We start from the raw sequence: 12522 nt of genomic DNA on the forward strand, positions 1-12522 counted from the left end.
TCTACTAAAAATACAAAAATTAGCTGGGCATGGTGGCACGCACCTATAATCCCAGTACTTGGGAGGCTGAGTCAGGAGAATCGCTTGAATCTGGGAGGCAGAGGTCGCAGTAAGTTCATGCCATGGCACTCCAGCCTGGGTGACAGAGTGAGACTGTCTCAAAAAAAAGGACTTACCCTTTTCTCCTTCTTAGTTTGCTTGAGAGAGGAGGACCACCTGTGACAACCCCATTGGAAGACAAAAATCTAGCAGGTCCATTTGGGTGTTTGATCTGCAACTTTAGCAAGCATGGTACTAATATAGCTTCAGGGACACACTTGTCCTTGCAAATACTGATCTAAACAGAAAATCTCAACAGTGATCCAGCATGATTGGAAGAGTTGTAATAATATGTATGAGGATGATGTCTATTTAGTAAATGTGAGCAGAAAGAACATTCTAGTCTTTTCTGACAACCTGTCGTTTCCTCTCTCCACACCCCATCCCCAGTCCATTCTCCTTTTGTTCTTTTTAGTGATAGAATGCCCTGAGTTTTATACGACTTCCTGGCTACCTTGCTATGGACTACATTTCCCAGTGTCCTTGGCATTCAGATGGTACCATGTGAGTAAATTCTGGCCAACAGGGTATTAGCAGAATTGACATCTGCAACTGTCAGGTCATGCCGTTAAAATAGAACTGCTTGTCCTCCATTTATCTTCCCTTCCTGAAGTGGAATGCAGATGAGGTAGTGATCTGGCTTTGACTGTATAGCCAAGGGCGTCCCTTAGGAGGTAGCAAAGCAACAAGACAGAAAGAAATAGGGCCTCTAGATAACCTCATGTAACACTGATGCTCTCCTCTGCTTGAATGTCTACCAGATAGGATTTGATGTATGTGAGAGAAATGAACCTTTCTATCTCATTTAAGCCACTGCTCTTGAGGACCCTTTTAAAGTGACAAAACCCATATGCTGACTATTGTGTAACTTTATGGGGAATGAATTGTAGTGTGACACATTTTATGAAAATTTTCATAATTTTTTTCATTGATTTGCAGAATTACTCATTAGTATCTTGCATTTCAGGTTGTTAACTAGAAAAACAGAAAAATTAATCAGTCTTTGCTCTCAGTGGTTAAAGGATTTATGTGTTTCTAAAAAATGTATCAAATCTGGCATGATTTGTGTTGACAGCTGGCTAATACTGAATGGTTAAGGTTTGCAGTGAAAAATGAAAGGTCTTTTTATTTTTTTAAATCATAACTCATCTAAAATAATCTCTCTGGAAATTCAATGGCTACTATTGAGTACATACAGTTGACTTTAGTTATCTTGACTGCAGTGTGTTAGTCATATGTAATAGGCAGATAAATTACTACTGATGGGTCAGAGGTTAAAGATATCTCGTCTTTGTAGATAATTTGGCCAATGGTAGTGCCAAACTACATTTTCTTAATAAAGTTGAGGGTAATGTAATATATAAGAAAGTGAGCTTTTTTTTTTCTTTTTTACTTTTTAAAGTTGGGGTTTAATAAATTTCATCAAAATATAACAAACCTTTATTAAGGACCTATTATATGTCAGGCATATTTTCTTCACTAAGCTGAAATAAAATCATTATCGTAAGTGAAATAACTCAGAAACAGACAAATACCACGTGTTCTAACGTATAAGTGGGTGTGAAGTAATGTGTATATATGGACATATAGAGTGGAATAATAGCCACTGGAGACTCAGAAGGGTGAGAGTGTGGGAGGGGTATTAGGGATGAGAAATTACCTAATGGATACAATGAACATATTGGCTGATGATTGCACTAAAAGCCCAGACTTCACCACTATTCAGTGTATCCATGTAACAAAACTGCACTTGCACCCCCTACATCTACAAAAATTTTTAAAAAGTGCGTATCAAAAAAGATGAAGAATAATTCAGTGCATAGACAGTAGGTGAGAACAAAAACTATCCAATATGGCTGGTGTCCTTAAAAAAAAAGAAGAAGAAGAACTGCCTTAGAACCAGCCATTGTCAAAGGGCATGTGTATAATAAGGAAGATCTAGCCTACTAGTGCAAACTGTCACATGCTAGTGGTAAGCATGCCAGAGAATTAAAGGGCATTTGGCATACAGCAAACACTAAGTTTGCCACAAGTCAGATCTATTGCCTCTAATCCTGAGCATTTAAGAATAGGACAAGCAATACAATGCAGCAGTTTTAAGATAACAAGAAGCAGAGAGGCAAGGGAACAATGACATTAAAACAAGCATTAGTTTGCTTTGATGGTTGGGAACAGAGCAGATGTTTAGAAAGCTGACTAATTGATTATATGTGAATAGCTTTTGCATGGGTGAATCTCATCTCCTAATATAACTCTGCAAATATTAATAATTATCTTATGGGCAGATGATAGTATCCTGATTTGAAACTGCCGTGTAGGCATGCAACGTTAGAAGAGAGTGATTTGGTAGAAAAGCAAACCCTCTTAATCAGAACAATATTTTGCAAATTGAGGGTTTCATTTGCTATGAAAAATAAGAAACCAAACTGGTTTTCAGAGAATCAGCCACTATCATGCACAAGTTATTAAACAAATGTCATTTTCAAATGAATGCAAATAAACATATAGTCTCAAGGTTGATGTGATATGAAGGATTGGTTTGTTATGGGCTTCTCAACTGCTCTGGTGGGACAGAAACTAGGTGTGTGTTTTTTTAAATTAGAGCTTGTAGAGGACCTTGTAGTACATGCCAAACATTTAATAGGAGTGAAATAATTGTAATAATTTGACTTGTACCCAGCTGTCATGAGTTTCCCAAGTGACCATCAACTACTGTTGTGGCCAGGACATGGCAAGTTAACTGAAGATATACTTATCCATGATTCTGGTAAGCCTCTTTTCTTTTCCTAAAAATAAATTGTAGAGAAAAACATTTCTATGAATAAACTACTTGTAATTATATAATGAAATGGCAAAAAATATTCAATGATGTAGATAGTGACTCTTTCCTTTCAGAAATAATTCCTGGCTTTGTGCCTTGGTAACCCTTAACATTTATCCCTGACTATATTATACAGCAGTCACTATATTTTCTATTTTTTATCCACTTCATTTTTGCTTTGTTTCTTGATGTTAACTGTTCATATTTGATACCAAGGAACAGGACTCTATTGTTTGAAGATCAACAAATATAAATTCCAATCCTAATAAAACATAGAATAACCAACAAGAATCAGATAACCTTGGGTGGTCTAAATGGACGAAGTGACATTTGCCTTATGGCAGACAAAAGATGCATCGCAAGGGGGTGGGTGTGGAAGTTTTTTGAGCTGGTAAAATTAGTCACGGGAAACTCTCCTGCAGAATGGAGAAGTCTAGGCCTGGTGGCAGGCAGCACAGATCCTTTCTCTATTACAATGAGTCGCTGCTCTTGAACATTCTTCCTTTATGACCAAGGCTTGGAGAACGGGTCACTGAAACTAATTCACCTCCCACTTTCTGGATTGTTCAGTTGCTCCTTTGTTTTGTCTTTACTCATGTCAGCACAGCCAAAGATTTATGACAACTCTGCTAATGGTGTCATATTTGTATTTCAAGGCACTGAATACCATTTGAAGTGAGATAATAAATGTAAATGCATTTTGAAAAGTTAAGGGATTTAAAGAGAGAAAAACACAATTTTTTTTTTTTGGGTGGGAGTTTATATGGAATCTTCTCTGTAAGACTCAAAGACTTACATATGGCAAGTTCTCAATAATGTTCATGGAATGAATCAAGAATAAGCAGTGTGAGGTCTGGTGGGAAGGGTCTGGAGTCAGAAAGACCTACATGTGACTCCTGGCATGACTGTTGCCAGATTTATAGCTTTCTATGATTTAGTGTCCTTATGTACAAAATGAGGCTAATTAGACTTCCCTCAGAGAATTGTCATTCTCAGAATAGTGCTCCATAAAGAGTAGCTGTTGTTAAATAAATTGAAGTGGAGTGGAGGGAGGAACCTCAGAGGTTATTGTAATCTACTTTTCAGCTTATCATGGTGGGGGCCAGTAACCATTTAATCTTTATTTCTACTAACATATAGATGAGATTGGCAGGTATGAGCAAGAATGAATGCTGAAAGGTCGGGATAAGGAAATAAAAGGGCATATGGAGGAAGGGAACATGGAGAGAAAGTAAACAAAGTGCTGGTGAGATGTTACAACATGCCATTGATAATTGTTTCAAAAACCAGGGCACTACTACCATTTAACTTTGCCCTTGACTCAAAATAGCTGGATGTTTATTCTTTTCTTATTTTTAAAAGAGTTTCAAGGCTTTCCTTTTCAGTTCATTAATGTTCAAGTCATTATCTAGGCTTCTTTAGCTGGTCCTCTTAGAAAGGTAGTATTTTTAAGTACTAACATTCATCTATACGTCATCTATTTTACTCATTCATTCACTTATTAAGCTATGTATTCACAGGTATTCCCACTATGTGCTAGGCGTTGTACTAGGGGCTTGTATGTGTGTGTTTCGGAGGGTTGGAGTGGGTAGACTTCTTCCCTTTTTTGCTTTTAAGTTTGGTTTACTTGGCTTTTTTTTTGTTAAAAGTGAAGCTCCTGAATTAAAAATAATCAGACTATCTGGGAAATTGAAAACAACAACAGATGAACTATTACAAATCTGGTAAACCAATTAGTCAAATATGGAGAGTGAAAAACATGCTTGGAATGATTTTGCCTCATGTAATTACCTTAGAATAATTTCTTGAGTGTCTCTAGGCAACAGCAAATTTAATAAGAAACAAATGGTAGAGTTTTTTTTTCGCCTCTTTTTTTTTTTCTTATGTTGTCATAAAAGAGCAGCTTGTCTATCTCTCTGCTATGTGGTATTAGATACGGGTTAGGGTAGGAAGGCAGAAACATCTAGAATGTAGTATTTTTCACGTAGCATATCTCACCCGTGTTTGAGGAAACATTAGTTTCATTAAGGTACAATTGACCTGCACAGGTAGTTAAAAGCATTAAGTAGGGGTTAAACTTGGATGGAAATAATAATAAGCTAAACTTTGATAAATGATAACCAGTAACAAAAAAATTTAACTTTTATATTTCTACATCAATGTTTTGGGTTCCCTTTTGAATTGAATTTTGCCTGCTCTCTTTTTAGTTAATTGAGTAAATTATTGCTTTACATGATATTGAGCAGAATGCATTTTCTTGGGTTTCAGCTCCTTTTGTGGAGGAATTTTCCTTAAGTTATGTGGGATGTGGCTATAGCTGCTGTGCCAGCCCACTTGGCTTTTCTCATGACACGTAGTCACACAGACATCCAAGGCTTCACATACACCTTTGCCCATTTGTATCATCTGTGGAAGGCGGTTTCTAACTATTTGGGGGACAAATGAAAGTTCATTAAAAGAAGGCAGAAGGTCAGAAGGGCACTTTGGAGTATTAAAAAAAAAATCCGTGCTAGAGAACATTTAATCATAAGTAGCTTATCCTTCCCAAAGGGAATGCAGTGTATTTGCATCATTCTCCTTGGCAGTTAACCTTTTACATTTCATGCTTATGACATTTCTGTCAGGCGCTCTGTGTGCTCCAATTAAAGTCAGAGGTCTTTGGACACAGTTCAAGAAGTAGAGTGTCTGGCCGGGAGCTTGGCACAGGGCAGTTTGGCTAAGGGAGGTCATGGACAACTGCAGGGCAGCTGGATAGGAAAGAAGAACCCAGGATGTGAACAAGTTGCTGGGGGCATACCTCCTATGGAGACTTACTGGGGGTGTCATTTTGGGTGTGGGCTATTGGATAGAGGAGAGCAAGGAAAGTGTTAGGACAAGATTTCTAAACCAGGTATAAATTTGTGCACATGGATATTTGGACTGAAAAATCAGTGCACCTGTGCCTACCATCAGGCAGTAAATGGTTCAGTGGTCGCAGTAAGCGCAGGGCTCTTTTGGGAGGCAAATTGAAACTCTATTTAAGCAAAGTGATTCAGAAGGAGATGTTCAATATAGGCTTCCCCTGGGAACATTTCCTCCTAAGGTATTAATCAGGGCACAAGGCAAAATACTCCACAATATTGTTCGAAAGCTAAGAATGTAACTCAGAGACAGAAACCATGGAAACCCACTTATTTTCTGAAATGTTGCCTCTCTTTGGAGGAGACAACGACAGGATGAATAAGCAGATATGCTTTACTTAAAGGTTATGTGTGAGTCAGGGTACCCTCTGAATGTCTTTAATATGTTAAATATTCAGGTAAATGTCTACATAAAGTGGTACACATAAAAGTGAAATTGTAGCATAGATTGGAAACTTAAAAATGCTATAAAAGTATAGAGTTTACAGCATTTAACATTTGCAAAAAATTTCTGCAGGCTCTGAGGCGCAATTTTATTTTTATGATTAGGACTTTTAATTAGGTTTTAAATCCTGGCTCTTTACGTTTTGCTGTATGACTTAGGGTGAGTTAGCCTCTGTAAGTGTCAATTTTTCTCATCTGTTAAATGTTACCTACCTAATAGGGTAGTTGTAAGAACACAATGAAATAATATACATGAAATGTTTAGCACAATGCCTGGTCCACAGCAAATGTTCCACAAAAATTAACCTCTATGGTAGCATTCTAGCCTTTAAGCCATAAAAAAAATCATAGATTATTTCCAAATGGAAAGAATCCTCATCGGTTGGTATTCTCAGTTTACTCCAAGAAAAACACTCTTTGTACTAGCATAAAGAAAGGAGAGAACTTGGCCAAAAAATAAAAATACCTGGCTAAACATCCGTGCAGTGTTGTTCTTCTAATTTCACCTTTTAGTAAGGACTAGTATTTAATATTTTTTGTACACCTCCATGTGTCAGGCACTCTGTATTCACAGCAGTCCTGTGAAGTGGCTATAACTGTCTCACATTACAGGCAAGGAAACTGAGGCTCAAAGAAATGAAAGAACATGGCCAAGCCTGTGTACTATGTCAGCAGAAGAGGGATTTGAATGCCAGAGGCAACGCTGTTTCGGTTCATCCTACAACGCCTTAGAAGTAGAAAGAAAGAAAGGTTCGTGGGCAAAGTCTGGCCCTGCTATGGACTCCACGGTAATAGCAATATTTCTACTTTGATGTTCCCGTTAAAATCTTATCCTCTAGCTGAGGGGGTCTGGCAGAGTGGCAAATGTCACCCTCGAGCAGGCACGTAAGTCAAGTGATAAATCACATTCAGAGTTTGAGTTACTTTCCCTGCTTAGGGATTGTGAGTGGCTTTCCCTAGTTCAAATTCATCAGTTGGCTCCATTGCTACTCACTGCTAACAGGAAATTGTACTGATTTAGCTGGTAATAAGAGCTTCTCAAGCACTGTGGGTACTTGTTTAGGAGAAAGATTGAACTTAAAAACATGCACCTGATTTTTTTTTTTTTTAGCAGCTTTACAAACATCCGAGAAGAAAATTTTCCATTATCAGGTAAAGCTGCTTTGGCAATGTGATTTTTATAATGCTGGGCAGCAGGGGAGGTTGCTTAATACAGACAAGGCATAGATATTTTTTCTGTGTGTGTTGCTTTGGAACATTCTGTTGCTTTTATATTTTTAACCAGATAAACCTGCCTCTATAGGTCACAAGAAAACAAATTCTTTACTATTTTTTTTTTTGCAAATACATCTTTTTAGGATCATTCCTTAAACAAAGCAGTTTGCTGATTATTAGAGATACTTGTCTGTGTTAGGTGTTTTACTATTTCTAGAGCATTTGCATTTACAGCTCTCTTCATTTTTCAGCTGGAGAGCACTGAACCTGGCTTGCTTCGAGATCTAAGTCTACCCTTTACTGACTCTGTGGCCTTAATTAAGTCACTTTCTTTCTCTGCGCCTATTTCCTCATCGGTGAAATGGAGGTGTTGGCACTTTCTTTTTAGGATTGTTGTTTTCAATGACTTAATGTAAGTTCAAGTGCTTTGTAAATTATACAAGTTCCTTTAAAAATGAACCATTACTATTATTATTACTTATATTTAAGGACTAAACTCATTTGGTGTTCACAAAGGAGTATTGATGGATTTAGCATCATGAAGATCTAAAAGTTGTAGTGAGATGCGAGAAATTGGGTAATGAACAAACATGGAATCAGTAATTTACCAAAGAGAATAGGGGGACATAGAAGGAGACCCTAAGTGTGGTTGGAGATTTTGGAGAAAGGAGAGCAAAGGGACAGAACACACTTCAAAGATTTTCTATAAGAGAGAATACCTTTTCAGTCCACAGAGGCTGCTGTGTGCCATCATTTCACAGGCACTGTGGAGTAGTCAAATGAGTCAGTCCCTGACCTCCCACTTCCTAGTTGTGTGAATTCCTTAACTTCTCTGAAAGAAGTGAAGGTAATAATACCTACCCTCACCGGGTTATGAAGATTAAACGGGACAATATATGTAAAGTGCCTGCTGTATACTATGGCTTATTAAATATATCTCTCTCTTCCTCTCCCTCCTCCTTCTCCTTTTTAATTTTTGGTTAGGAAGGAGCTCTAACTAGACAAGCCACTATCAATACTTCTGGGAGCTCATGTGCTTCTCAGAGCATTCAGGCAAGGCCTAAAAGCAATCAGCAGAGTCCTGGTTAATACTCGGATTACTCAGAATGCTGCCCAAGCCTGTTAATGGAGTTTGAGTATATGTAGCCACTTCAATTATCATCAGATGCAGAGAAAGTTGTAGGTGTTCAGTGTGTGGAAATACTCTAAAAGGAGGTTTTGAGGGGAAGCAAGTAGGTGTCTGTGCAGTGGGAAAGGTTTACGGGGATTAAGTTCAGGACTCCTTCAGAGATAAGGGTTCTGTGTTGAGGAATAAAGAAAGTAATCACCCACTTATGCCGGGATCTTGGTGAGAAAGTCTTGCTAAGGGATGCCTTGATAAGAATTGAGTTTTCCAAACTATAGAGTTGATTTATTGGGTTATTTTTAAAGTATTTATTATCCACTATTTAGAAGCACTTCAAATCTTTGAGTAAATAACTGAGGGGTTTATAAATGCAAACATTTCAATTATATAACCTTTTAAGAATTGTTAATTTCAAAAACATCTAGATAAGGATGAGCAGTCAGTTATTTTAGCTATTAAATATACAAGTGCATGCAATTAATCAAGTAAAATGGAAATCATTTGAAGAGAGGAAGACTTTTTTCATGTTGTCAGTTTAAGCCTAATGAGATCTGTTTGTATAGTGCAGTGAGTATGGACAAAATGCGGTCGTAGCACAGATACCAAATACTTTTGTGTTTCAGATCTTTTCTATAGTCCTCACTAAAGGCAATACATTAAAGCGAATGAGGTTTTGAAAGTCGTCTATATTCAAAGATGGGTAGACTTTAATTTGTTGTCATGATTATAACACAAGAAATTCCATCTTTTAAATGTTTTCCCTGTGTAGGTTAGAAAATGATTCTGGCCTTTCCCGTATCTGTTTCTTTTGTGCTTTTTTGCATGTGATAATACTAATAATCCCATCTTACATTTGAGCTTTCCAGTTTTTTCATGTCCATCATCTTATTTCAAGCCAAGATAATTTTAGAACATTACTTCTTACACCAGCAGTTGCCTGACTGTACTGATCTCACAAAATAAGCAGGAAAGGATGTTGAGAAATGAAGTGAACGCCTGTGACCAAATCATCAAAGAACTAGAAGAGGGAAACTGTGAGTAGAGTATTCCTATAGAACCTTCTTTCCAATATCATGGTTGTGACTGGGGGGGGGGGTGCCTGAGAGAAATATGATGGAAGGACCGGGTAAACACACCTGTAGACTTGTCACCTGTCCTAAGGTGAGAGTAGGGGCTGGGGCTGTGAAGAAGGACTGTTGTTTGTGTACCTACCATGTGCTAGGCAGGTGCTGGTAGTTTAGCGCATGCATTTTTTAAAAGGTAGGCATTGTTACTACCATTCTGCAGGAAATAGGCTCAGAGAGGTATGAGTAAGTCATCAATATGCACTTAAAAATAAATCTAGTGTTGCTATACTCAGGTGATACTTATAGTAAAATTTCTACTGTGGCCTTTTGGTGTGTTTCCCTAGTCTTTTTTAGAAATTCATATGGAAGGCTGACCGCAGTGGCTGACACCTGTAATCCCTTTTTTAGAAATTCATATGGAAGGCTGACCATGGTGGCTCACACCTGTACATCGGGAGGCCGAGGCAGGTGCATCACTTTGAGCTCAGGAGTTCTAGACCAGCCTGGGCAACATGGTGAAACCCTGTCTCTACAAAAATACAAAAATTAGCCAAGCATTGGTTGTGGGTGCCCATCATCCTAGCTACTCAGGAGGCTGAGGCTGGAGAATTGCTTGAGCCCTGGGAGTGGAAGTTGCCGTGAGCCGAGATCATGCCACTGCACTCCAGCCTGGGTGACAGTGTGAAAGCATGCCTTAAAAAAAAAAAAAAAGAAAGAAATTCAAATGGAAGGTTTGATTATGCCCCTGAAAGTGAGAATGGCATGTCTATGCACAACATGGGATAAAGTCAAAATAAAGGTAGTTGTGGAGTATCTCAGTGAGGGCCATACCTGAGGATACTTTGTTCTAGAACCTGGATCTGGTGCTGGTCTTGTTGATTTTGCTTCTTCATCTCTTCCTGTTCTTTTCCGCTGCTGATTCCATCTAGAAGCCATTTCTCCCTCAAGGCCTTTTTCTGATGTCAGGAAACATAAAGATATGTTCTTATATTGGTCAATAATTTCCAAAATCTCTTACTGCTTTCAAATCTTATGAATTTCAATAGGTGACACGTTAAAGAGGAATTATTTTCTCTCAGTGCCTTGCCTGAATAAATCTGGTATTTTCTTTCATTGTAACCTTCTTGACTCTATTCAAAGCCAGGTTTTATGCATCTAAATCCCATTTATACTTCAAGGTTTAGTTTGGGTCTCTCCTTTGGCATGAAGATCCCTGGCCCCCATACTCCTGGCAGCCCCATCCTGACCCTCACTTTCTGTCTTCAGAACCATGCCATACTGTGTGTTTATCACAGTCATAATGGGACCTCATAATATGATGTCTTTAGTGTCATCTGTTATTGATGGGTATATATCTTGTGTCCTAAACAAAGTCAAAACTTCTTGAAGCTATTTTGATATTCCCCCTGGTGAGAGCATGCAATGACTGCTTTAAAAAAATCTTTAGTGGGATTAATTGGAATGGTGGGCAAAACAGAAGGTTGCTGTTGTAACTTAAACATATTCAGTGTTATTCTTAGGCTGTGTGGCAGCTGTTTATTGTTTTGCCTACTAAGCTCCCCTTCTTTCTTCTCAGAATCTCCCTGGGTATAGACATTCTTAAGCGCAAAATTTACTGATCTGTCTAAATGTTGGTGAGTTTTTGTCAACTTTAACAACACACAAAAAATTACATTTCACCAGATGGAAAAAACAAAAACTCCTCTTGAATTTGCATGAGGAAATTAAACGCCTGGACCTGGAGTTTAAAGACCTAAGAAGACTTAAAACAAATGAAAAAGACCTGTAAATTTTGGATGGGCTTTAATTAGCATGTAGTCTACATCTCAAGTGGGAAGCATCAGATATATGGTCATGTTATTTTCAAGGAGCTCAAGTTTCTCTTTTTCTCCTGGAATAAAAGGGCTCTCATTATGTATCCAATCTGCCCTATCAATTATTTGTTCAGTTATTCATTGTTAATTATTCATTGGGGATTCACTATATTTAAAATCTGTGAGGAGAGAATGGGAACTTTATTTTCTGGGACTTCTTTCTCTTATATTGAAATTTAAATGAGAGTAAGTAAGAATAACTTTGTGTGTTTGTGTGTGGGTGTGTTTTTTTAAGGATGCTAGAATAAATACCACTGAGATACAAGTATCTCTGAATTAAGAAAACATTTAAAATTAAGTTTAGTTGTGATAGATAATTACCAAAGGATGATTATTTTTTACTGATACCACTGAGATACAAGTATCTCTGAATTAAGAAAACATTTCAAATTAAGTTTAGTTGTGATAGATAATTACCAAAGGATGATTATTTTTTACTGAGGCAATGACTTTTAAATCTTTTTTTCTTAAAAAAAAAACCAATATAACATTATAACTTACAACATTACAAACAAATGTTATATGGAACTATAGTTTGGAAAACAGATGGATTCTGGACTGCTCTAATTGAAGCAGTGAGGGGGCCTGAAAGCTTATGGATACCCAGAACATGGTTTGAAAACCACTAGATTTAGTAAATAACAGCTTCACCCCAGATCATCACATTTGTATTGGCCTTTTCAGAATCTTAAGCAACTGCATGTGGACGATATACCCCATAAGAGCAATTTGTATTACTCCACTCTGTGGCCAGAGATTCTTTACCCCAGTGTTATCTTAACCATTGATTACAGCTGTTTAGCTGTTTGCAAAAATGTTTTCCTGCAGACCCAGTAAATATGATTAACATTGGTCAAGATTCAGCTCCTGGGGTCAAAGATGCTAAGAAACTCTGAATATAGCAGCATTTTAATAATTTACCTTGATTCTAATTTACTTTTATCTAATGGAATTTTAGCTAATGCATAGGAAAGAA

The 12522-nt window shown here is 37.5% G+C and overlaps 1 protein-coding gene across 3 annotated transcripts in view; it reads right to left on the reverse strand.

Moving 5' to 3' along the window:
• The window catches only part of PALMD (palmdelphin), a 53216-nt gene that overhangs the window by 20928 nt on the left and 19766 nt on the right, over positions 1-12522 (reverse strand). For all 3 annotated transcript variants that reach the window (XR_004664943.3, XM_034931842.3, XM_003808461.5), the window contains exon 3: positions 10504-10628. Coding sequence is in view for 2 of the 3 variants with exons in the window: in XM_034931842.3 (XP_034787733.3) it covers positions 10504-10628 (125 nt within the window). In the remaining variant the exon portion in view is untranslated. The remainder of the gene's footprint in view (positions 1-10503; positions 10629-12522) is intronic.

The sequence above is a fragment of the Pan paniscus genome, chromosome 1 (assembly GCF_029289425.2).
Source record: "Pan paniscus chromosome 1, NHGRI_mPanPan1-v2.0_pri, whole genome shotgun sequence".
Classification (NCBI taxonomy): Eukaryota; Metazoa; Chordata; class Mammalia; order Primates; family Hominidae; genus Pan; species Pan paniscus.